The following is a 27,366-nucleotide window of genomic DNA, read 5'->3' on the forward strand; positions in this document are numbered from 1 at the left end:
AGTCATAGAACCGACATAGTATGGCATAAAAATATCATTGTATGATAAGTCATAAAAACGTCATAGTACCAATATAGTAAATCATAAAAACGTCATCGTCACCGACATAGTACAGTAAGTCTTAAAAACGTAATAGTATAGTAAGGCATAAAGACGTCATAGTACTTTAAGTCACATAAAAACGACATAGTACAGTAAGGCATAAAAACGTCAAATTACAGTAAGTCTTAAAAACGTCATAGTATATTAAGTCATAAAAACATCAAAGCATAATAAGGCATAAAAGTGTCACAGTGTAGTAGTCATAAAAACGACATAGTATAGTAAGTCATAAACACGTCATGGTATATTAGGTCATAAAAATGAAATAGTATAGTAAGCAATAAAAACAACATAGTATATTAAGGTTTAAAATTTCAGATTATAGTAAGGCATAAAAACGCCATAATAAATAAAGTCATAAAATCATCAAAGTATAATAAGGCATCAAAACGTAAAAGTATAGTAAGGCATAACGTTATAGTATAGTCAGTCATAACAACGACATAGTATAGTTGGCCATAAAAACTAAATAGTATAGTAAGTAATAAAAATGAACTAGTAAATCAATGCATAAAAATGTTATAGTGACCGAAATGGAGAACAATACATAGTTAGCTATACATAGCTAGAATGACATACACAGGGATGCGAATAACCAGGTTTCACATGCTCCATTTCAGCATAAAATCCCAAATATGGTAAAAAAAAAAACTAGGATAAGACTCAAAACCAGAGGTTTTTATGGTAAGTATGAACGTTCTTGCTTGACCTTGGAAACAGGAATTTTACAAAAAAAAAAATATTTACATAAGTACACTTTCCATGCGTTTTCATTGAGCTTTCGATTACATCTTCCTCCATCTTCTTAAGCAGTTGTAGTTTGCTCAGTTAACTCCTTGCCTGTTGAGTTGGTCAACCAATGGTCCAGAAAATTGCAGAAACTCGATCTTGAGTTAAGAATTTGTTGTGTCAAGTGTTTTTTGTCAACTAGCACCAATAACCATCTAAATTCTTTCTTTCCTGCTCGTTTTATGAAGTAAAAAAGGAACAGACTTAAGTTCTACTGTGTGTTCTACACTCTATTACTACATGTCAGATAGAAATTCAGGACAAATCCACCCACACATACACACAGACAAGAACAGACAGACAATTAGACACTCATTCATGTTACAGTTGGCTCAACACTCCACCACTGTCAAGTACTTTATTCACAATAAGGTCATTTTCTTCTTTAAAAAATCATTTTTAATATACAACACAATTTTTGACAAGACAACTCCGTTTACAGCTAAATTTGAGCTCTTGAGTTCCAGCTTCTCTCATAACCAAAGCAAGCACGTAGTTGATGGGGGAGAGAAAGATGGAGTGAAAGGGACAGATGAACAAGGGTCAAAGTTAGAAGAAAGAATGAGGAAAAAGACAGTGAAAGAGAGAGAGGGAAAGAGAAAGAGGACTACGCTTAGTATGATTTTGTACTAAGAACCAAAATACTCAAATAAAATTAGAAAATAACAGTAATAAAAAACAGTAAGAAAGTAAGAGTTAAAGAGAAAAAAAAAAAAAAAAAAAAAAAAAAAAAAAAAAGCAGAGGTGTACCAGGACGCTGTATCCAAGGCAACCTCACATGCATGTCTGTCTGACGCTTCTGCTCTGTTCTGCCGTTTCACAAGTCCACATACACAAACACACACTCATGCAAACTTGAGTGTGTGAGCCCCCCGTATTCCAAGCGAGTGTGCATCTCTGGGGGTTAGAGGGGAGGGAGCAAGGGAGGGGGGCGGGGTGGAGAGAGAGACAGGGCGAAGTGAGAGGGAGTGAGAGGGAGCAGGGAAGTCATCCCCGACACATTTCTCCCTCATTCACTCCCTCAATCTCCCATCCTTCCCTCCTTTCCTAGAGCTGAGTAAAGAGTCTCTGTCTCCCGCATCACAGCTCCGGTCATCCTCTGTCCAACTGTGCCACTGTGTGTGTGTCTGTTTGTGTGTGTGTGTGTGTCTGTGTGTGTGTGTGTATATATATGTGTGTAATATATATAAATATATATCTATAAGCGATTCCATATCTGTGGGAACCTGTTTTGGCAGGTGTTGAAAACTGAGGAGCAGAAGCTGCTTTAAGTTTCTATCAAGGGGACAAAGGGGAGCTTGTGACTTATATAAGATCTACGTTAATACTGTCATTAGTGTACTTTACAAACATAAATTAAGAGTAGAAGGTGAACTTCTTGGGAGAGTTGCGTTGGTTCTGTAGTAGGGCATCTTGATCAGTGTTGACCTGTGTGTCTGTGCGTGTCTGTGTGTACATGTCACGGTACTGGCAGGCAATGGGCACAAGCTTAAGAGTCTGTCAGAACGGGCAGGGAGGTGGAGGTGGTGGGGGCAGGGTGGGAGGTGGACAGAGAGATGACGAGGAGGAAAGAGAAGAGATGGGCTCCTTTCCATGATGGACGCACCCATCAGTCAATCAGCCCTGGGCTCCTCCAAGGAAGGGTGCGGTGGATGGCGCCACCTAGGGAAAAGAAAAGTTACACAAAAACTTAGCAAACACATTGCCTGGATATGATTCTCTGAACTGTTTATCAGCGAAGAGAGAGTTTGTGTGTGTTTGTGTGTAGCTTGTACCTGCTATCTAGAAATGTAAGTGTAGGTGCGGGAGGGAGACCGTCCCTCTGACTGGCCGTTGGTCGAGACGTTCAGGAAGTCCCAGATCAGAATGGTGTCGTCATGAGAACTGCTGATGATCTGAAACTCATCGAACTGGAGACGGAACACACGGCCAGAGTGCTCCTGAAAACACACAACACATTAGGAAATTATGTTTACATATTGTGTGCATACAAGCAGAACATGGACTCTAAAACATGGATGTATGTGATGTCACCATCGCAGCTGAAAGTGCAGGTTAACCAACCAGGGTAAAACTGTTAGTGTTAGCTGTGACTGTTAGTGAACTTGTGAGTTCAGTTCTGTTTTGCTGCCAACACAGTGCTGTTTTTACAGGACCACATCCCCTCCAACACAACAACCACAAATAAATTCTCAAAGTTTGGCAAATGCTGGATTTCCCCCATAATTTCATGTGAAAAGACAGGGTTTAATGTTGTATTAGAGAGAATTACAGAAAAACTACCAACTGAGTGATCACCTCTTTCATATCTCCTAAATGACCCTCACAATCGGCAACAAGATACACGAGTGAAATTAACCGTTACCGGCAGTTAAAACCAATGTGAAAATCACTATGTATTTTGAGAGAAGTTTCAAGTTTGAATTTTTAAAAATCCTTTATAGCTGAGATTCTTTTAAGCCGACATCTAAATTCCTTGAGAAATACAGTGGTTTAAAGACACTTGTGCATTAGCTCCATCAGTTAGCCATGTGGCAACACATTAAATCAATGGTGCTCACCACTAGAGTGCGCAGACATAATGTGCTGGCGGGGGCTCGTGGGTCGAGGGCTGCCTGCAGGTCCCACACCTTGATCTTACTGCAGAGAGAAACATTGAAAGGACAGAATGTCAGGAACAGATTGAGTCTCTGTGCACAAAACCGTGTGTGTGTTTACACTCACCCGTCGTAGGCGCCGCTGACAATCCTCTTGTTGTCGAAGCGAATGCAGCGCACCAACTCCTCATGACCTTCCAGCACTCGCAAACATGCCCCGCATTCTATGTCCCATAACCTGCAGAAAAGAAAAGCCTTAGTGCACAAACACACAGTACATAGTACACAGTAATCATAGCTCAAGTATGATTTCAAACGACACTTCACTGTTGGATTATTCTTCTGGCCAACTACATTTTTATGATAGATTGTGTTTTTAGCCTCATCAGTGTTTGGGTAAGAGATCCAAATTGATGTTACAACAGTGAATAAAGTGCCAATCCTTGTTCAATTGATTTCAACAATGTACATTTTAATATTTCAATATAGAATCCATAAATATCGTTAGCAGACAGCAAACACTAAAGGCTCCAACAAAAACAACTTGGTTGAAATTTGCTAGTTTATGCCTAAGTCTCATACACGTACCGGATTGTGTTGTCAGATGAGCCACTGACCACTAGACGATCTCTGTACTGTAGACAGGCAATACCCCGCTTATGACCATTTAGAGTGCGCACAAACTCACAGGTGCTGGTGCTCCATACCTACAGAGTCAGGGTATTACAGACAGCTTTGTAAAACAATGACCATTATTTAATGAGATTAGTACAGCTTAACAAACAAACAAACCAAAACACTCACTGGCTGGATTTGAAGCTAGAGAGCAAATCTGACATTTAGTTTCATTTAGAGTATCTTATAAGTAAATATCAAAAATTTTCTAATGTCCACCTTTGATTTGTTTCCCCTCAATCTTTCACATTGCAAGTTGCTATCTTTCTTTTCAGGCATTCACAAATTCGCCAATAGCTGTAGAATACAGAAAAACTAATAAGAAACAATGTCTAGTCTAAAAACTGTGAATTTGGAAAAAACCCTCCATGTGCTACGGTTTTCAGTAGATAATGATATATAATAAAACCTACGCTGCAGCAACTATCAGAGACATATTTCTAGTAATCAAGTCCTTAGCCGTTGTTACCTTGATGGTGCGGTCCCCCGAGGCGGACACAATGTATTTGTCGTCAAAGTCGACCACGTTGACCGCAGCCCGGTGTCCCACCAGGACCCGACGTAGGCTGATGTCAGTGGGTGAGGCCATGTCCCAGACTGCAATTGAACGGTCCTTGGAGCAGGTGACCATCAAGCCATTGGCGAAGCGAAGGTGAAGAACTGCCTCATTGTGGTGAATCAGTGTGTTCAGTACCTCACCCGTCATTACCTCCCACACCCTGTAGAGGAAGAGAGATGGCAGGAGAGGGGCAGAGTGAAACAGGAGGAAGTAAAAACAGAGGTAGGGAGAGATGGTAGGGTGGTCAATTGATGAGGGCAAAGGTGAGAGAGGGATAAAAAGAAAAAGGTGGAACATGGCAGGAGGGAAAATTATAGATGTGGAATGAGAGGGGGCAGGTGTGAGAAGGAGGGAAGGAATGACAAAGGGGTGAGAAAAGTGGAAAATGATAGGAGTAAGGGGTGGGTAGGAAAGAAAAATGAGAGGGGGGCAGCGGGAAGAGTGGTCAAAATGAAAGAAAAGAAGATGCAAAGTGGAAAAGACATGCAATGGGAGTGAAGGAAAAAGGAAAACAATGGAGACATGAAAGAGAATTATGTTTATTAGTTTTACAATGGGGAGTAACTCAGAGTTAGCACGCACACACACGCAGAGGAGTGGCTGTGAAGAATATGTTACTGAACAGCACTGCTGGGCATTGAGAGTCAAATGCAGAACACACTGGAAAAGCTGACAACCAGACCTACAAACAATGTGCCTGTCAAGCTGTTGCTAAGGAAGTGAAGTCACATTTTCCTTTGATACCGCCCAGTGAGTACGGCTGAAGTGTGAAATAATAAGAGAATTAATGTTGAGCTTCTGTGTGCAGTAGCCAAACAAGTGTCAACATACACCCACAAGCCAGGTCTCTAAATATCTGCAATAAAAACATACCCCACTATCTCTTGTAATGATAGTAAATCTAACTCATGAAATAATAAACTTCAGTGTTTTATATTCCATCTGATATACAGTAAACTGTAAGTAGTATATTTACTGCCTATCTGTGAGGAGCAGCTGTAGATTGGATGTTAACTGATAGTAAAACTGGGGGCTACACAACAGGCTGCATTTTGGGTATTTTGGTCATGACTGTGTGAAAAACAGACTATAAGCAGACAGGGTGTGAAATCATAGATGTATGTCTACAACAATAGAATCATATTTTGACAACTGTAATCAATTTGTTGCAATAAGGTAAGGTACGCATATTGTATTTCTCTGTTATTTTTCCAAAATTAATATTGTGCAGTCAACTACACTGACAGCAGAGATCCATGTTAAAGGCAGGTTTTAAAACCTGCTGTTTTTGGTGTCATACAAACAATGCCAGTGGTAGTTTTTTACATTTTGCTATGTGGATGGGCTATTAGGTATATTCTTCATGAATTTCCCCTAGGGGATAAATAAAGTATCATTTATTTATCTATCTATCTATCTATCTATCTATCTATCTATCTATCTACAGATGCAGTCAATTGTGGGTGACACTTGATACTTGACAGTACATTCTGTTCAAGCTGAAAAAAAGTTTAGTAAATAGAAAGAAATGATGGAGTAATCATCCAGACATCCAGCCTAATCCACAATGAATGAATAACAACTTTCTCTTCAGTAATGTAAATCATTTTTATCTTGCTGATTTTATCTTACAGATTGATGTAAGATGTGTCTTGTACCTGACAGTTGAGTCAGAAGACCCAGTGACGATGACCCTCTCATCATACTGCAGACACAACACTGAGCCTGTGTGACCGGTCAGTATTTTCAGACACTCCAGAGACTGCTTATCCCAGATCTGTAAGGAGAAAAGACAGGAACACATTGAAGAGAAATGTGGAAGTGAAGCAGAGATCAACAGAGGAGGACACAGAAAAAAGGAAAAAATAAGTGGTATTGAAAAGGTTGCAGATTTGGGTCAAGCTAAGAATGTGATATTCTTACAGCAGTGTTCATGCACTGTTCATGCCCCATTTCCCCAGTGCTGTTCTGAGCTCTGTGTGTTTATGTGCGCGCGTGAAAGAGAGCCAATCAGCTCTTCTCTGGGTGCGCGTAAGCCTGCTCAAGAACAATAAGACAAATCCACTCTTCTCCTCCCTCTACCTCCCCTCCTCTTCATCATCATCATCTTCTTCTCTTCTCCCAGGCCAAGCAGATAAGTGGAACACACAACGGGTCTGGAGCTGAGCCCTTTTATCCTATAATTCACTTGTGTTATGTCTCAGTGTCTGCTGGTTTAGCTCAGCGCCATAGACAATAAGATGATAAGCCACAGTGAGCCAGAAGAAAAAATTAAATTCATACACACACACACACACACACACACACACACACACACACACACACACACACACACACACACACACACACACACACACACACACACACACACACACACACACACACACACACACACACACACACACACACACACACACACACACACACACACACACACACACACACACACACACACACACACACACACCACTTTTGGCTCTCTCCACTACTGGTGCTTAAATGCACAAATGGGATCAATGTTAATTACTTCTACAAGTCGGTTTGGACCAGTAGGGCAGACTGATACATGCCCACAGAATGTTCTCGCTGCCTCAGCAGCAGGAAACAACAAGTTGTGAAACTTTAAAACTGGCTTCATTTTTATTTCACCTCTAAATTTTTTGACACAAACCAAAATGTCAATCAGGCTCTAATATGGATCAAACTAATCACTCCTGAGAGATTGAGACACTGAGTCATTAAAAAAGATTGACGAAACGGTGGGGCAATACTTTTGTACAACTGTTCCCATTCACTAAATCAGCTGGTCCTGATGAGTTTCATACCCTGCTGCTCTCTGTCGTACAGAACAGGTGCTATCGGCTACAATCCAAGGAAATAAGTATTTGTTTCCAGGAGCTGTCAATGCAGTGCTCCTTCTTATACCCTCCACTTGAATACTGATGACAGGAGTGACTTAACATTAGATCAGAAAGAAATTATGTTTTATGTAATCAAACAATCTTTTATTAAATTGAAAATCCAAGTATCTGCTAATATGTCCACTCTACACACCACATTGTTAGAAAATGGGCCAGTGGGTGGCAGCATGCAGTGGAAAAGATAACAATAAACTGTCCTAGATTTTTTAAACTTTAAAACACACATACCTTGATGGAATTGTCCCTAAGGCCACTGATGATCTTGTCATCGTCGTACTGGAGACAGTAAACCCCTTTACTATTTTCTGAGCGACACTGAATCCTCTGCAAGTTGTGTCTGCCACATCGCCAGTTAGCCTCAATAGTCTGGAGGGAAGAGAGAGAAATAATGAGAAAGACAAATTCAAACACAAACACAGGACACATCTAAAGACAAGACACAAGATGCATTTCAACAAATATAAGATGGAGTCAAATATCATGTAATATAATGTTATTAGGGGGGACAGAAATATGTGAGATCTAACAAGGTGGAAAATGGTCTTGGGATCAATGTAATGAGAATGTAACAACAAGATTATTAACTCAACTTTATCAATTAGCTGTTATCAACATTTTCTGTGTGAATGAAGAAAGGTTTTGTAAACCATTCTGTCTAAAAAAAAAAAAGAAAAAAAAAAAAGAAGCTGCTACACAAGCGTGAATAAACCTTTTAAATATATTAGAACACTTAAATTAGACAATTAAATGTAACATTCCAGTCAAGTTAGTCTATTCACCTTTTAAGGGCAATAAAGAAGTCAAGTGACAGTCAGTGATGCATACCGTATACACCTAAAAGTGTGTTATGTCACTCTCAAATATGAGTCAAGAGCAATCACTTCATTCAGTTATTGTTGTCTTAAAAGACTTCTTACAGCCCCCACAGATGAAAATGTGGCATTTCAACATAAAATATGGTGTAATAATGAAAGCTGTGCAAAGTACTGAAATCTTATATTCTTTATCATTTTCAGTTAATACTAAAATCCATTTAGCTGCTGTGTCTTACCTCTATGTCTTGAATGATCTTGGGATAAAGGGAGTGATAGTAGGAGTTGGGTGGGACTTCTGACGTGCGGTTCTTGAACAGGTATTTCTCCCTAGGGCGAAGAAAAATATGAGTGACGGCTGCTTTGTGTCAACTGGAATTTTTTTCACCTATAAATAGACACTCAAGAGCAACAAAATCTAATCTTACTTTCTCTTTCTCAGCCTTTATTCTAATTTAATTAACTAAAGACAAGACTTTGGAAACAAATAGTCTCTTAACCAGCATCCACTGAGTTTCTGCCATTGTCAGACATTTTTTATATTTATGTAATACAGTAATAGGAGAGCCACCTCTGTGTGTGTGTTAAGTCTCACCACTGGTGTCTCTCTGACAGGCCTTTCCAGAGCGGGTCAGTGCGGACCATGCGTTCGATGAGCTTCTTCCACAGCATACCCTCAGAGATGACCCTCTGCCACTCCTTACACACCAGCTCTGCCGAGCACAGCGAGCGTGCATCCAGGAAAGACAGGATGTTCTCCGCTATGTGATCCAAGCCTTGGGCTAGAGAGAGGGAGAGACGGAGCAGAGTAAATGTTTGCTGCAAAATTAATAGGATTTCATCTGACCTGTTTCTCTTTGCCTACGGCTCATTATTTTGTTTTTGTTTTTTTTTCAAAAATAAGCTGTGAATTTATTGGTATTTATTTCTAATATAAAAAATCCCAAAAGAATCTGAGACAGAAACCTAGGTGAAAATTTTAGGACCACCATTTGTGGTATAAAATCCATTTTGATGCTGCTGTGTTCATTAGATAAGGGCCACATTTATTCTAAACAACAAATTCATCACTTTTGAATGTGCAGACATAAAATCTGGAAGATAATTAGCTTTAAATAATTTCTCTTTTATAAGTGAATAATAAGGGAAATCCGTGATGAATCTTATATGTGTCACACTGTGAAAACACAGACTGAAGAAGGAGCTCATACAGTCGAGTTGTTTGTGCTAAATGTTGCATTTAAATCTGTATTTGTACCTGGCAGCGCAGTGATGAAGTCCCTCTGCAGCATGGGTTTGAGGTAGGAGTTGATGTGACCGTGCTGGTAGTGGCACATACGGGAGATCAGGCGCTCGACAAACTCCACCTGGTCGGCCTCCGACCACTGGTCAAACAGGGCGATGCAGTGTTCCTTCTCCTTCTCATAGTTTCCCTCTGATGGACGCTTGCGGGACCCCACAACAGGACCATTACTAAGCTATATAGATCAGGGGCACATGCACATTTATTAGACTTTTTTTTTTTTTTTTTTTTTTTTTTTTTTTTTTTTTAAATAGGAGCTTGAAAGATTTATATGAAACAGTCAGTCAAGTGGGGGCACTCTTCTACTCTGGGTATTAAATAGAAACTCATTTGAGCTGTATGCTAAATTTTGTTGCCCAAAATGTTACTTCTGCATGTAGAAAAACATTGGATGGCGGCGTCACCTGTAGCCTGGCGAATATATTTGAAATCTGCCGAGTCAACTCACAGTTACCGCCAGAACAAGGTGTAAATCTTAGATTAGGAATGACTTGAAAAATACAATTTAAATCTAAATCTAGTTACAACAGTGGCACTAACACAATAACACTCAAATAATTTTTCCATTACTGAAGTGAGTGTGTCAGATTAAAATGGGGATCGAAACAGGAGGTTGTTGTGCTGGGCCTTATGACGGTCCCTGTGCAGGATCAAGAGGAGTCTCTTACTGTTGCAGAATTGATTAAGTTACAAGTCAATTTTCATTGCCATGAATTAAAGCTCGTTAAACCACCCCGCAGTGGTGAGGCTTGTGTGTGTTGGAGCAGGAGAAAATAATGCTTCAAAATAAATGTTCATGTCAACAACACTTGTCAACATCAGTGTGTGGTGTTCATCTGAATGGAGGCATGAAGTGATCACGATATCCATGAAAAAAATTAGTGTCACAGTATGTTGTCCAAAATAAATCATATTCAATATTATTTAAATTTTACTTTCTCAAATTTTCAATGATTTTTCATGAAAGTTTTAAACTCTGTATCATCAACCTTTACATGAAGGTTTGCTTGTTTGGGATATTTACCCAAAAGTGAACAGTTCATACATTATGGATTATTCCTGCGTAGCAGATACAGTAATGTTTGAAACACTGTAAATTCAAGTAAAGTGAGCTGCAGATCTCGATTCTTCAGCAAGCTGTGGTCATGGATAAATAAAAGATTCACCCACACATACACACAGCAATGGGAAAAAAAGGATGCGCACACACACCTTGAGAACTGTGTTCTTCTTTGGCGACAAATCGTCCACAAGGTTCTGTGACTCCATCCCTGATGTGTTCTGTAGAAAAAGAACAAAACAAAGAAAAGGTGCAGGTTAGTGTTTTATTCTCTATGTGTCTGTATTAAAAGGCACTGTGAGAGCCAGGGCAGCGGTGTGGATAGCGCTGGACACAAGAGTGCCACAAACACAGCCAAGGAAGGGTAACCATTATGACTTCTGAGGCGTGCACGCACAAACACCCGTGCATACACACACATATGGAGTGAAAAAAACTGAGCACTGCAACAAAAGGAATCTATCTGCTTTCTTGTCTGATGTGGGCTAAGTAGTCTGGGCAGGAAATTAAACTGCAGCATCTTGGGTATGTCACTGGCAGAAGCTCAAGCATGACTGTAATGAAACTCAAGTCAGATACTGGTCTTAAAGCATATACAGAGGACAGAAAAAACTGGGAAGTAACCAGATCCCATCCATTTCTAGCATGACTTAAGTCATACAATGATCTGAGTCCTTTACAAGTGCAAGCTAGGGAAACTTGAATCATTCTAACTACAGGGTTATGGCACAAATCACATAGCACGTATACTCAGTAAGGCAGCAATACTATATTGTTACATACATCATTTCATGCATACGCCACCAACATGGAGACCTGCTATCATCTTTGCTGTCAAATAGTTTCAGTTCTGACTGAGGATACGCTCGACTATTGATGTTAGGAGGCCATCTTCAAACATCATGTTAACATTTTCATCAAACTAGCATGTCCATGAACTATGAAGGCATACACTGCAAACTTTCCAGAAATGAGCAGGAACAGCACGACCGTGTCAGAGCATAACTACATGTGAAACAACAAAAAGGGGCCTAATCATTATTATCATTATCAGTATCATTATTGTTTGCCGGTTCACTTCTATGTGTTGATTATTTCTAACAATGTATATTCCCTTTCACCAGATATGTTCAAACTAATTTGAGGAAATGGGACACACAAAGTCTTTACCTAAGAGAGGATCAATTATATTGCATATCTGAGCCAAGGTCAGTCTTTGAAAATGACTATGTTGGCAAAAAAGCTAGAATACAGGCCTGCCTGTCTATATATTGTAATAGCACATCTGAGGGTGTTTCTCCAGAGGCTCAAGAAATGCCATTGGTGGTCTCTACCGGAGACTTATCTTAAAAATAGGATTGCAGAGTTATCTAGATATTCTTTATTATGTAAAACCAAGAGCTGCATGGAGCAACAGCTGCTCCAGGTTGTGCTCATTGCAGTTGTCCATCAAACTGGGTGATGCTGCTACATGTGGAGAGCAAAACCAACAGATAACATTAGTGGTTGCCATTAAAACAACCACACAACCACACAAACAAACAAACAAACGGTCAGGTACCAAGACCAAAGCAGACAGGACAAGAAGCCAAAACGGATTTGTTGGTGATGATGATCATGCAGAGCAGAAGAAGAGAAGGGAGGAGAAATAAAAACAGACAGACCAGGTTTGGCCAAGCAGGCAGGCAAGCAAGCATGTAGCCTCTCAGAGCTTGAAGGAAGACCCCCCACCTCGGCCCTCACACCTCCAGGTAGAAGGGGAGAAAACTTTACTCCTCAATGTGGGGTTATTCTCTGGTACCCCTGCATCCTTCCTCGACTCACACCAAAGTTCTTAGGAAGTAGACTACTATTCAAACTCATCTGAATGTAAAAGTGTGCAGTTTACATTATGGGGCACAATCATTGTTTGACTTTTTATCCGTTCTGAGGCCTGATTTAGATGCAAGAACTGTGATTTGACATGATTATAAAGAAGTGAATTACAGTTTTCAGAGCTAAAAATTCAGTTCAAAACACAGCGAAATTGAGGGCGCACCAGAGAAGAACCTGAGAGCAGTGTGCTTCCAACAGGGAGGAAAGGACAACGGAAGGTGAGGAGGTAGGAGGGTGAGGAGGGGTGAGTGGGTGCTGTCCGCACCAAGGTGGTATGAGGAGTCGTGTGGAGTGGGCGAAGAAAAGTGAAGGGTGAGGAGATGGCGAGGGAGGAAGGGAAGGGAGAGGAGTAGGAGCAGCAGAATTAAGAGGAGAGAGGCAGAACCTGGTTGTGAGCCCGGGTGGAGGGGATGCTCTGCAGGCACCTGAGTGCACACAAACTCTCAGCCACCGAGGAGCAGCCCAGCCAGAGAGAGCGAGGCACAGAGCACTGTGTGAAAGAGAGAGAGGAAGGGAGGAAGGGAGGAGGAGAACGAAGTGGACAGGGTGAGGGAGGAGAGAAAGGGAAGAGCGAGAGACCAGAGATGGGAAGTAAAGGAAAAGAGGAGGGGGGGTTGATGAGGGAAGTTGAGGAGGAAACCAAAGGAGGGGAGTGAATGGATGGATCAATGAATGGACAGATGGATGGAAGTGGTGAGGAGTTGGTGAGGAACAGGACAGGTGGTGTGTGGAAAAGTGTAAGAATACAAAAATAATGCATAAATAAGGTTTGGTTTGAAATTGAGAGGAGGTGGGTGTGTAATCATCAAAAGTGAGGAGAGAAGAAGAGGGGAGGAGGTAGTGAGGGGAAAAACCAGTATTAGAGCTACACACACATTGGCACAGTGAGCGCAGGAACACACACTCCTTCACACACAAGATACAGACTGATAAACATACACACAGAAGCATTATTAGACATGAACTGGGTGGGGATAGGTAGAGGAGAGGGGGGGCAATGGGATTAATTGTCAATTATTGTCACTCTTGTTTTGACAGAAAACCCCACCCACTGTTCTGCCATCCCCACTCTCATGAGTGGTTAGTGAATAACACTGGGACAAAAAAAAGAAGAAAAAAAAAGAAAATCAAAAATCAAATTAAATACACGGACACAACCCAAACAAAATTCAAATTTTTCTCAAACCCTGCACCTGTGTATAATATTTCCTCAGATTAAGTGCAGGGAAATAGAGATGAGGTGCAGAATCCATGAGCTAGCCACACAGCATGTCTCTTCATCCTATTTGAACACTTAGATTTTTTTTTCCAACATTGATTTCTTTTATAATATGGCTTTTTAAACTTTTTAATTATTATTATTATTTATCTATTTCGACTTTTAGACCAAATTAATGCTCAACCAATTAAATACCTGGAAACCAGCGCATGTCTTATATTTTATTTATTTTTCTGTTATTTGCTGTTTAAATCTGATGAGCTCTTAAACACTTTAAAGTCTGGCGAGAGTGTAATCTACTGGCTGTCTCCATTAGTAATTTATCTCTATACTGGAATTTAGTTTCTCACAGCGATCGCTATTCATGGTCTATAAACATCTGTTGTGCTTGTGAATAGGACCCTTTAGTAAAAATAGGCACGAACCACTCACTCAGGCACGTTTATGTCCCTCAGGATATGTCTGGTCCATATATTCTACTAATCTATCCAGGATATGATTTTCTCAGCATATCTTGGTATTAGGTCTGCATGACAATACCAAGGATTTGTTTGGCTGAGAAACTAAAGGCTGTGCGGTATATCATATATGGGGTATGAATACCTGCCAAACTAAATCTATCGATTTGAAATTTAATTGACAAAATACATTTATGCCTTATCTTAATTGACGTCTTCTTTACGACCACTTTGACCCCTGTAACGTTAATGTTAGCCATTAGTAGGCTAACGTTAGCCTAGCTTGCTAGCATTTCACGGTAGCTAATCATTTCACAAGAAACCTATGTTACTTGTTGACCAAATCTGGCCGTTTACAGAGGAAAACGAAGCCATAGTGATAGTTCATGTTTATAGTTACCGAAAGATCTTCTATCGCTCTGAACAATTGACTGTTTTGGTATGGAAATGGCTGTCATGTATACCTAGCATTTTTAGCATCCTAGCTATTAAGCTAATTGCTACCTCGTTTATGTGAATGAAAAAGCAATACACTTCCTTCTACGCACTTTAAAAATATAAACAGACAAGCACCGCACTACTACGATTTAAGCTACAATCAGTTGTGCTGTGGAAACTATCTGACTGCTCCACACATCTATTACAATCTAGGCTGTCTTACCATAAACTAGATAATATAACATACCCTTAAATTTACGTGGTTCATCGCCTTCTAGCCAGTGTTAGCTGGATGGCTAAGTATCAGACTGGGCCCAGTTAAAGTGGCGCAGCGTCACCGCAGTGAACGCTAACCCGAGAACGCTCGGCTGTCTTCGGCCGACGACTGTACATCAACCTTCTAATTTCCCCGTTGATTACCAATTTAACCCAAAAGAACATATGTTTTACATCTATCAGATGTTAATGTCCAGGTCTTGTTTACCAATCCGACCAGTACGCGGAGCATTCTTAGCAAAATGTATCGATAATTTCAGGCCCTCCCTCTGGTTTCTGGTCCCCCCCCCCCCCCCTCCTTTCTCTTCCACCTCTCCGGACAAGCCGCCTCAGCCAGTTCCTACCGTCGAACCGAGCCTCGGCGCTTTCCCTAATATAAGACTGATACTGAAACCTTCGGGTGTTCAAGATGCCATATCGAAACGATTCTTACCATCAGTTCCAACGTTTTGTCCTCCATCTCCGGCTCCATGTTGACGATCCCCCCCGAAACTCGCTCTGAAAATGGAAACCCAGCCCTGCGTCGGCGGCCCGCAAATGCAGAGACGTCATTCACTTCGCTCAACCACACGCTCCGGTAGGGCAGTGTCAAAGGGTGGGTGGGGGATGGGAACGCCCATGCTATGAAAAAGACACGCTAATTGGACGGATTTTGTCAAAAGGGGGGGTGGTTTCATTGCTTTGCTTTTTATTGATTGGCTTACCGTGCTACCAAGGCTTCCCCGGTGACTCCCCCAAACAATAGGGCAAATGGATGAAGATGCTGTTGCTATCCTGAAGAGGAATACACTAAGGCAAAATCAATCATCCGCATAGCTTTGCTATGAGATGCTGCAGGATGTTGGCTCTTTAAATGTCATGTGTGATCAAAGGAAATGGTTATTTAAATTCAGCTCCATAAAACAGTAGCATAAGTTGTGAGGCAAGGATTCAAGGTTCAATATTTCTATAGATTTGAGATATGTTAAAATACAATTTTTTAGAACAGGTTTAGGTGTCAGTACATTTCCATCCAGCTGCATATTTTAGTAAAGCCATACAGGATCATGCATGGTTAAAATTAATGCAATGAATAAGAAGAGGGATAATCAAAGGTGACAGTTGTTAAACCAAGGGCCTCTTGCAAAAGTTAGTCACAGAAGTAACTACACAACTTTGCAAAGTAAAACCTGGAACTGCCTGAGCATGGACTGATGACAGACGACCTGTTCCAGACTTTACTAGGCAAAGTTATCCAGACAAGAATGTTACTGTCATCATTTACCTTAGTTAACCTTTATGATGGCTTTTAAAGGAATCCCACATGCATGAAAGAAATATGGTTTCCAGTTAATTGACCATGTTTGAATTACTCACATCCCAAAGTTGCAGAATTGTAATGTAAAATGGAAATGTTTTAATGCTTTAATGTGCATGTTTTGTTTCACTACACCCAGTAATGAAAGATTTCAAAGTCAAACTCCTAATTGCAGTTTTACTTCCTTAGCTTTTCCTGTGAATCAATTATTTGGAAAAAAAAAAGGGTATAACGTGCATGTAACAGCTCCTTGGCTAGTCCTGTCTTCACAAATCTTTATGAATGATAATTTGCCCTTATCTTATTTCAGTGACAGAGGCAAACAAATGGCAAATGCCAAAATCTCATTTTCTAGAAGACCAAGGTATTACATTTAAAACTATATCCACAGGAATGCATTAACAAATTTAGATTATAAAATTGATTTCTGATTACATGAAGCCATCACAGATTAATTTACAAATGCACTGAAATGTCATAGGTGGAATCTGGTAATTGGGATTCAAATACTTCAATGGTGAGAGAATTGAATTTCATCTAAACACATTATCTCATATCAAGGGGGACATTAATGAATACATTTATCCAAGAGCTATATTATTGCTGTCTTCAATTTAAAATTATTTCACTTTCAACATGAGGTGGTGATCTTCATCCAAATAGACAAGTGAATCTCCTAAATGCAGTCACACATACCCATCACTCACACAAGACTATCACAACATATTCTTTTGATGTCAGGAAAGCAGAGAAAAGGTCCAGCTTTCCAGGAAAAGACAGACACAGCACAGGATTGAGACCACAGCAGATGAGGAGGTAGCAATGGTTTTCAGCAGTTCAAATTTAATACTTTGTCCCCCTTTCTCTACAGAAACCCAGGTAAAAAAAATCCCCCACTCTCATAAAATACAACAGCAGCAGTTACCAGTAAAAAAATGAAATGCAAAAAAAAAATAAGAGAGAGAAAGCATAGAGGGGCGAAGAGAGAGAGGGTAGGGACATGATGAGGCAAGAAAGGAAAATATATTTTCTATATGTGAGGAGTGAGTCCAAAGTTCATCTTCAGACCGGGTTAGGGGCAGCGAGGAATCTGGGAACTTGCTGTTGTGTTCATTCAAAATGGAGGGGAGGAGGAAAAAAAAAGAACAAAATGAGTCGAGTCCAATCCAACTAGGGGAAGGAACCAGCACTCTAAGGCAGGGATTTATTCAGGAAGGGTTTTCTCCCTCTCTGGATGAAAGAAAATCTCACTCCTCTTCAGCCTGTGTGATGTATTATGTCGTGTGTACAGATGAAATGTATGTGCAAGTTTGTGTATGCAACAGGTAAATTGGAAGGTGTGTCTGTCATATATATGGTCAACACGATTGCACCTCTCACTTGCTGCAAGAGAGGTGGCATTTTTCTTTCCTTATTTCTTCATTCATTCCTTTGCTTTTCTTTTTTCTCCCAATATCAGTCCCCGACTACCTAGTAGTCATCCAAATCAAAGAACTCATCGTCCTCTCCTTGGTACTCCATGCCCTGGAAATCCACCCTGTACCGAAGGATACCTGAGGAACACATAGATGATAGATTAACAAGGGTAATATGATGGCTAGCCAGCTTATATCATGTTAGGTTAGGTCATGGAAGCATTAAAGAAAGAATTTGTATTAGGATAGGCTAATCCACATTAGCTATGGGGGTGGGCGTATTAGTATCTAAAAAGCATGAATTCCTGAAATCCTCTTTTTTAAGTGCTACTTAGTGAATTATGAAACCAAGAATATTGTATTTGCCTTTACAAAAAGAAAGAAATGTAATAACTGTTTGAATGTCTTTCCTTCTTTTCTTTAGTATTTGTTTCTCTCTTTAAAAAATACCGCAATTGAACTCATTTGATTTGTCATCATCAGCTCAACATTTTAGACGCTCATTTGTCCTGCTATTAGTTGTGTATCATAACTGCAAGAATACAAAGGACTCCATAATACTAATGTCTGTCACAACAACACATCAGTATCAAAAAGGCCTTTCCTGTAGCAGGAAACCATGTTAAATATATTTTGAATATTGTGACTTATTATGGAACTGATGTTCACAGTTATGACCGAATGGTTGGCATGATGAGTAACACTCTTATGGATATGCAAATTATGCTTGGAAGCACATTCAATCACTTGGTAAAGAAGTGCTAATGTGAAACTTATTACTTACTTATTGATCACAGGGAATTACTTGTGCTTGTAATTTGCCTCCACTATGCCTATTTCTGTAACCCCCCCCCCAACCAAACTGAAGAAGCAACCTCTATGTATAGGTTACGGTGCAGTTCAGTTCACAGGCTTAAGCCAATGATTATTACTAGCATGTGACATTCATGCAATCATATAGCCATGGCTATCAATATCTTAATTATTGCTGATGTCCATAAAATTAGTTTGGGTAGATCAGATTGACTGTTATTTCTAGCTAATTTTTCTTGTAACAAAGCTTATGTGGCTAATAATTGTGATGCTTATTTTGTTTCCTAAACTATTCAAGTTTAAAAAAAAAAAAAGAGGTGGTGAAAGAAAACCAAAAGCATTTCAAAAAGGTTCCCATCATATTTTGCACATACCTACTTCAGCACAGAAAATACATCAGGAGACAGGGAGGCTTGAACCTGACCTCTCCAGTTGGAAAGCAGTACAACTAACTAAGCCACAGAACAAACTAACTGAATGAAATAACCACTGAGCTAAAGATATCCTCCCTTCTTCCTAACTTGATGTTGTACAAATGTGCAATCCCAGGGTCATAAACTCTATCATAAACAACTGTGTGCTCACCCCCGATGCCTCCAAAGCCCTTGACGAACTGGGACCCTTCCTGGCTCTTGTCTGTGACTATCTCCAGCGTGGCTCCAAATTTCTTGTAGTTGTTAGCAAACCACTCCAGCAGCGGCATGCTCTCGATCAGCTCATGTTCCTGCCCCGTCTAGAGAAATAAACAGAGTCAGAAACACTTGGCATGATGAGTAATTGGTCTAACCTAAATCACATGGATCAGTCCTTTCCTTGCAGGGCTTACCTCCTTGTCTGTGAAGTGAGACTTGTCTTTCTCTTGCTCTGGCGTTAAGTACAAAGTCTTCTCATCTGAAAATCAAAGCAGGAACATGAAGATTATAGCATCGCCAGAATATTTATTACCAAGTTTCTCAGCAATAGTAGGTGTTGCATATGTGGTTTGTGTACCGTTCTCTGCTCCGTTGCTCTCTGCCCCATGCACACGTAGAATATAACGCATAGTGTCTAAGTTCTCGTAGACTATGAGGATCTCCACCGCTCCCATCTCCAGGGCTTTGAGTGTGTCCTCCACACCAAAACAGTACTTCCCCGTGTCCTGACTGATCTCATCAAAGTACCGCCCTGCAGAGAGAGACAGCCATTAGGAAAATCTCAAGCACAACAAAAACTCTGTTCTTCTTTAGCTCAAACTGGTGGCACCTGTAAACTGTTGTTCCAGTGCTTCAGCAGGATGACTTACCTATGAGCTTCTTCTCCTGGATGAACTTGACATTAGAGAGAACCTCTGCTGAGAGCTCAATAGCCTGGTTGAAGCCGTTCTCTCCTCCATAGGAGATGTCCACTAGCTTCAGAACCTTGGCCTGTAACCTCTGTAGAAAACAAACGCACGCAAGTTATACACTATAACTATTACACAGAGATATCCACAGATAAGCACAAATCATTATAATCAGAGGCATCCTTAATATAAATAATAGTAATTTAACTTTAGCCCTTTTATTAAGCAGCTTGAGATTCTAAATCATTGCTCAGGTGTTAGTGCACCCCAAGAACTGCTGACCTAAGCCCCAAATGAAGTCTGAGATATGCAGATCATTTTCAAACATGTTTTTTGTTGCTCATGTTGTTCTGTCCTTTAACCAATATACTATATACTTCACATTAAGTGTATTGCTTAATAATGAATGTGCTTTACACTTCAATTACTAATGTTTGAGATGGTTGAGGTGGGTATTCTCCATTATGGAATGGCTGTACACAGTATAAATAATTGGTTTTGAATTTAAAAGGCCTATTAGCACCTGGAATTATTTGCCTCAGTTGTGAGAAACGCCCAGTTAACCCCACTATACAGTGTCAAGAAAAAGTAAGTGAACCCACAAATCGTTGTATTTTTCTATTGAACACATCCTTCAAAAATTCACAGTGTAGGCTGGGGAAAGTATATGAACCTCTTGGCTAGTGATATCAACAAAAGCTAATTGGAATCAGGAGTGATCAAATCTGGAGTCCAATCAATGAAACAAGATTGAGGTCTGTGTGTTAGAGCTACTTTGAATTTTGATTTTGCTATTCAAGAAATATCTGTTGATGTGAACCACGCCATGCAAAAAAGAGATCTCAGGATATTTATGATCAAGAATGGTTGATGAGCACAAAGCTGAAAGGGTTACAAACTCATCTCAGAGTTTAGATATTCATCTGTATACAGTTAGACAAACTGTCTATAGAGTTAGCTCTATGACTACTCTCCCTAGCATTGGGCGTCCAGCTGAATGCAGGACGATCAGTGAGGTAAAAATGAAGCACATAGTAACAGCCAAAGGCTTAAAATAATCATTGGAGCTGGTTAACATCTCTGTTCACAAGTCTACCATGCAAATCATGGTGCATGTTTAAAAAAAAAAAATCATAGCTGAGCCCCTGAATTTTGCCATAGAGCAGCTTGACACTCCACAACACTAATGGGGAAAGTTTTTATGGAATGATGAAACCAAGACTTAATTGTTAAGGTTAAGAACATGCAGCACTATGTGTGGTGTAAAAAGTGCACTGCATTCCAACATGAAAACATCATCCTAATGGTGATGTACAGTGGAGGGAGCATCATGATTTAGGGATGATTTACTGCCTCTGAGCCTGGACAGCTCGACATCATCGGGGGAAAATGAATTCCCAAGTTTATCAAAGTATCTTGGAGGATAATATCAGGGTGGCTGTCCACCTGTTGAAGCTCAGCAGAAGTTGGGTGATGCAGCAGGACAAAGGCCGTGAACATCAAAGTAAAACTACAGAATGACTTCAAACAAAGAAAATCCACCTGTTGGATTCAGAGCGCAGACCTTAATCCAGTAGAGATACTGTGGAATGACCTGTGGAGGGCCGCTCGCGCCAGACATCCAAAGAAAAAAACTGGTGCCAAAGGATGTTTGACCAGTTATTAAAGGGTTCACTTACCCTTTCCACCAGCACTGTGAATGCTTAATGGCTGTGTTCAATAAAAGCACAAAAGATTATAATTGTTTGTGTGACGTCTGCTTAGGAATACTGTGTTTGTCTACATTTGTGACTTAGACAAAGATCAGATCACATCTTATGACCAGTACATGATATTTTTATAAATGCCTTTATGTTTTTATTATTACTGTACAACAGAGATATTTGTTTTTCTAAATCACAATATTAAGGATATAAAGACAATTGAGTTGTCTTGACTACACATGTTGATTTAATTTTGCATTTATCTTGTCTGTTTGTATATGTTGTGCATTTGTTGCTTTCCAAAGATGGAAGAAGTCAGTCATTTTCTGAATTATTCGTGTATAAAACTAATCTGAGATTCTAATTTTCTAAGTAGTTTCTAAATCGTTTGGAAAGCCAATCATTCACGTTTATTATTTGTTGATATATTGCATAATAAATACTTTTGATGCTGCTTTTTAAATCAGAAATACACAGACACAGACTTACTGGGTCGAACATGTCAGACTGGCTGAGCTCGGTCTTGAAGTCGGCAGAACCAGCCAAGACCATTCCTGCCACATTGACTTTGTCGTTGGACACAAAGAGCTGGACAGCCGTCTCAGCCACTTTTCTCACATAGTTGTGCCTCTTCTCCATTCTCAGACGAGCAAAACGCAGAGCAGACTGCCCTCCTCTGCCTGGAGGAAAGATAGAGATAAGACACAGTGTCTTTAGAATGCTTCTTTAAGGACAAAACTAAAAGCCACAGACAAATACTGAGTAGTATATATAAATTCTCTAATAATCCCTGATGTGTAGCTGAAAATATTAAAATTTCAGAGTCGTGTGAGTATTGTGGGTCAGTACCGTGCTTCTTGGGTAGGTCCACAGTGAACTTGTGCAGCACCTCTCTGGTGTTGCCCTGCAGTGTGCCAAACAGTGCCCCACTACCGTCAATCACAATAAAGCCAAACTTACTGTCGTCAGAAAGCAGGGCTGTCAATGCCTGTGTGTTAGGAGAGTGAGGGAAAAATGGATGATGAAAACGTGACAGAAAGCATGCAAGACACCAAAAGAGATGTTTACATCCCAAGAATCTTCTCTACAAGAAAAATAACCAACAGAAAGCATGAAAAGGCTCTCACCTCGGTGTGGAACTTATTGTCGCAGAGGTACAGGGAAGTGTTGATTGGCTTAAAAGGCTCAAAGTCGATATTGACTTTTTTCTCCTTGCCTTCCTCTGTCACAATGGTGCCACAGTACACGACCAAACCATTTGGTGGCACTGGTAAGAGAGAAAAGTCAGAGGCTAGATTAGACAAATACTAAGTTTTTGTACAAAGAGACAAAATGTACAGTTTCCGAGGGAGAAGCCAGGGGTGCCACACAGTGCAATGGAGTTGTAGAGAGACACCGCACAGCATCATCAAGCTTTCTGAGGATGAAGTATGCTATTGTGTATGTTGGCTCTGAAAGGCCACAGTAATCTGTGACAAAATACCCAACGTTTCCCCTGTTGTGTTTTTCTATTACGATGTATGCACCGACACTGTACCAATGGGTAATACACACCCTTCCTTCAAACGTTACAGCCACCTACTTTGTAATTCAGTGCTATAACTACCACATCAGGTGCCAGTTTAATCTCCTTTACTAGCTGGTTCGAAGCATGTTTGATATGGAGGAAGAGCACTGTCATGAATGGTTATGTCCAGTCTATTAATACCCTTACCATGGGCTAATGTTAAGATGTAAAAATGTGCATGCTGAGAGAGATGCTGGACAATTATATTTATATGATTTCTAGATCAATTTAGACCTAATGTATATGAAAACCTGTTCATGTTTAGAAATCTGGACTTAAGTGTACACAAGCACAACAATCAGATGACAATGTCTATTACGGATGATTATTTGACAGCTTTTGCCTCAGTCACTGAAATTATGTTTTTATATTTGATTATATGTCAATTAACCACTAGATCTGACTTTCAATCTGGCCATCACTGGAAACATGAGGATAATCTTTATGTAAAGACACCATGATCAATCAATCAATCAATTCTGTCCACCTACCCCTGAAAACCAAGGTTTTATTTATGTTTTCATTGTAACACATACCCTTGTTGTAGAGTTTTAGTCTTTGCTGTACAGAGGTGATGGCCCCGAGTACAGAGAGCCTGTTGACTCGGCTCTTGATGTTGGAAGCAGTGCCAAACTCATCAGCCAACATTTTGGCCACTCTGGATATCTGGTCCTTGGGAGGGATGATCAGTGAGATCATACTGGTGCCATTACTATAGGAGAGAGAGAGAGATGATTTAATTTATGTTTACACTATGGAGTATCTACCAATACACTATAAACATTGCTACTTTACCACAACACAATAACATAATTAAACTCAATGTCAAAATGATACTGGCCTGACAGGCGTTATCCACTCTAACTATAATTAACTTCTATTAATTTTAACTGCAACTTTGACCTGTTTATTTTATCAATTTCAAAATAACCATCTCTTACTCTGTCATTTTGTAAACACACAACTTTCCCTTGCAAGATATCACCTTGACAAGGTCTGAAAGGTTGAGGGACAAACAGGGTGAGCTTTCAGTTACACAGTATACAATCTCTGCCCTTGAAGCCAAGGACCGAGTTTCAGTGCCACTGCTCTACACTGTTGTCCTCCATTCACTACCTGTCAAAAGACAAAGCATACCAGTGCAGACTGACACTGCACGCACACACATACAGGCGCAGGTAGCAGCAGCTGGATGAATATAGGGCAAATGGTCAACTGTGTGTGACATGGCAGGCGGTGGAGCACAGGACAGCAAATTCTGCGCAACACTAGACGACAAGCTGTCGCAGAGCAAGCTTCAAGCCAGTGTAGCAACACCCACATTACATTTCACATGCCGTATTTGATAATTCAACAAGGCCACAATGAACCTACCGGCAAACAACTGATCTGGATTTCTTTTCACCTGACCATTATGTAGCCGGCAAAGCTTTAATGTATCACTGAGTAGCTCGGCTGCCATGAGGTAGCTAACTTAGTGGACTCTTGAGGGAATTAAGGAGCTCTTTCTAATGATCTGCGTGTAAAAAGGCCTGGCAAACGCCGTTGGAGGTTTGTGAAATGCTTCTATCGGAGCATGTGGAAGTGCAAGTGTAAGCTAGCCGGCCTTCCTTTCTCATCAACGTGCTTTTTTGTTAAAGATAACCATGGCGGCCTCTCTCCAGAGATGACGTCTATTAGCGAGTGTCGTTAGCAACACAGCTAACACTACAGTTACGAGCTTTATACCCTTTATTGGAACTTGAGGCAACACACCCCACAATGTCACCTATAACACATAACCGTAGACAAACCAAAACACATATTCCTCCAAATTAACACAATGTTTCCGACCTCCAGATAAGCTAAATGCGACAGCAGTTAGTGCTTAGCAATTAGCAAGCTAGCAGCAAAAGCTACTGTAAGCTAAGTTATCTATGCTAAGCTAACCACTCCCAAATTCGGCCGCACTTATCCGATCTCCAGCTGTTGCAGCGGTCCACATTCACACCATCAACCGAAGCCATAAAGCCTAGCAGAGTCTGCCGTGCTACAACACCGATACACAGCTCAAACTGATCCCTTACCCACGGGCAGCTTCCAAACTTTTGATCAGCTTCTTGATTTTCCATATCTCCACGTTCCTGTCCGCCGCGCTGGGGTCGTCCGCCATCTTTCTGCTGTAATCGCTTCAGCACCTGAAAAGACGTGAAAAAAGAAGAAAAAAACATATGCGGTAAACCGGTCAGGAACCAGATTGACCGATATTCACAATCTTGATAGGCAGACAGAATATTCGTCCTAACTAGCTGGACTAGGTACCTCTCCAAACTAGTGGCACGGTGTCCGTTAAGGCACCTGACCAGCTCTGGCAGCTGTACTGACCGTGAGAGAAAGATCCTTCCCGGGCTGTCTCTGTCAGTACAGTGCGCGGAGAATAACAGGCCTACAGTCTGCCAGGCCCTAGCGTCCACCCTGTTCTTATCTAATACGACCTACTTTCCACCCGTTCCCGTGGAAACCAATTGGAAAACCAACCGTCAGCTTTTCAAACATTGAGTATATATATCTGAGTAAATGGGACCGTTACGGTACCTGCCTCGGACAACGCCGCTCCACTCCAGTCTCGGTCTGCTGCGCTACGTCGGGTCGGTGGTCCGAGGAATGACGTTGCCTTCCCGACCGGTTTCTCTGCTCCACACGCTGCGCGTGGTGCTATCGACGGGGCTCACATGTGGGAGGTGGTTAGAACTGTGGCGTTCACTTCCTGGAAACCACATAGAAACCAATGAAATCATTTGGTTGCTGTGTCAATCATGGCAATCTAAACAAAGATCGGAAAGAAACTAAACGCATCATCGAAGCTGGGCGGGCGTCCTTAACTGTGGATCGTGGGATTTGTAGTTGGTCAAATTTAACTGAAACACTTCAGTTGAATTAGTAGGTTGCGCAAAACTGAGACAGTCATATTTGTTGTTAATCCTGTGGCCATTTGCACTTTAAGTTAAAAAATGTAAAACTTAATTATCATGTCCTCTTAGTGTAGTTCTAAACAAATTACATCGTCATTACTTATTTTATGACAGGTTTACATAAATATTTAGTGTGAAGAGTGACATCTGCTGGCCACTTTGAAAACATGCTTGTCAGATAAATTATTCTTTCCAACCGGAACTACGCAGATTAGCTGCTGTCAGCCTTTTTTTTTTGTTCACACGTTTCCTCGAACACATTCAATTTCTAGTTCTGAATGTGATTTTGAGGCCAATTACACACAAGAACATTATGGCTATAATGGCTATTGATTTACCTTTCAAAAAATTACAGAACCACACATAATATAACCTAATTTACCACTCTCTCTTGTTGATAGGTTCACTGTTCTTCAATCTACTCCATATTCAAACGTTTTGCTTCTTTTTGCACAATCTGTCTGATGACTTTACCTTTGAGAAACAAAAGACTCCAACTCTCACTGGGTTTAGACTCTGTCCAACAGGAGAAACATTCCACCTTCAAAGACCAGAAGTGGGTAAACTGAGGGTAGGTGGATAAACTGTAGTGACTGCTTTTTTGAAATATTAGAAAACAAAATTTCTACACGGGAATTCAAGTCTAACTCCGAAAATTTGTGATGCAACAGGTGTCTTGAAGATTACACACATGAGAGCTTTCCTTTGTACCGTATGTCCGAGTCAGCAGAGTTCAGCCATCTTTTTTAGCCTATATATGTGTTTCGACCATGTGGCTTCCAAACTGCTGAGTGGGCTACTGTATTTCAAACCAGGGATAGGTCAGCCATCCAATTAATGTGACTGGTGGTGTAGAAGAAAAATAAAATCTTGCAGCATGTTTTCAGCCTAAACCAGGCAGCTCAGTAATCCAGTAACCTTCTGGTGCTGAGGCTGATGATACAGATTCAAATTATTGGGTGAGACATTGGGTGAGCTGTGTGTGAGCCTAAAATTGTAGCGTGAGTGCGGTGTAAGAACAGTGTTGCTCTGAAAGGTTTTAGGTCATTGCAATACAACAATTAGCTGCTGAGCCTTCTGTAGATGAGGCCAGTCATATTCTGTGAAATATCTGATGAGAAACATTATGAGTACACTTACTACATATTAAAGATATTTGCAACTAAAAGCTACTGTTCACTGTGAATGATACATTTATTTTAATATGATGGAAAT

The 27,366-nt window shown here is 40.5% G+C and overlaps 2 protein-coding genes across 5 annotated transcripts; both read right to left on the reverse strand.

Annotated features, from left to right (window-relative positions):
* Positions 1–1,206: 1,206 nt before the first annotated feature.
* Positions 1,207–15,657, reverse strand: fbxw11a (F-box and WD repeat domain containing 11a). Of its 2 annotated transcripts, XM_056382562.1 has the most exons (14): positions 15,518–15,628; positions 13,079–13,183; positions 10,971–11,039; positions 9,714–9,933; positions 9,051–9,237; positions 8,695–8,785; positions 7,872–8,009; positions 6,381–6,499; positions 4,633–4,882; positions 4,077–4,195; positions 3,616–3,726; positions 3,453–3,531; positions 2,667–2,831; positions 1,207–2,553 (listed from the first exon to the last, which is right to left on the reverse strand). In XM_056382562.1, exons 1-13 carry the CDS (start codon positions 15,554–15,556, stop codon positions 2,670–2,672), a joined length of 1,689 nt encoding a protein of 562 aa, XP_056238537.1. In that variant the 5' UTR covers positions 15,557–15,628; the 3' UTR covers positions 1,207–2,553; positions 2,667–2,669. The 2 variants fall into 2 exon arrangements, with proteins under 2 accessions (XP_056238537.1, XP_056238539.1); XM_056382564.1 differs by lacking the exon at positions 13,079–13,183 and having other exon boundaries at positions 15,518–15,657.
* Positions 15,658–17,204: 1,547 nt separating this feature from the next.
* On the reverse strand, positions 17,205–25,928 carry LOC130173361 (eukaryotic peptide chain release factor subunit 1). Of its 3 annotated transcripts, none has more exons than XM_056382565.1 (11): positions 25,775–25,928; positions 25,267–25,377; positions 23,737–23,912; positions 22,761–22,900; positions 22,483–22,621; positions 22,123–22,313; positions 19,892–20,021; positions 19,600–19,773; positions 19,436–19,500; positions 19,195–19,342; positions 17,205–17,934 (listed from the first exon to the last, which is right to left on the reverse strand). In XM_056382565.1, the coding sequence occupies exons 2-11, from the start codon at positions 25,350–25,352 to the stop codon at positions 17,852–17,854; spliced, it is 1,332 nt and encodes a 443-aa protein (XP_056238540.1). In that variant the 5' UTR covers positions 25,353–25,377; positions 25,775–25,928; the 3' UTR covers positions 17,205–17,851. The 3 variants fall into 3 exon arrangements, with proteins under 3 accessions (XP_056238540.1, XP_056238542.1, XP_056238541.1); XM_056382567.1 differs by having other exon boundaries at positions 25,779–25,884; XM_056382566.1 differs by lacking the exon at positions 25,775–25,928 and adding an exon at positions 25,502–25,610.
* Between the last annotated feature and the right edge of the window lie 1,438 nt (positions 25,929–27,366).

The sequence above is a fragment of the Seriola aureovittata genome, chromosome 8 (assembly GCF_021018895.1).
Source record: "Seriola aureovittata isolate HTS-2021-v1 ecotype China chromosome 8, ASM2101889v1, whole genome shotgun sequence".
In the NCBI taxonomy this organism is placed as follows: Eukaryota; Metazoa; Chordata; class Actinopteri; order Carangiformes; family Carangidae; genus Seriola; species Seriola aureovittata.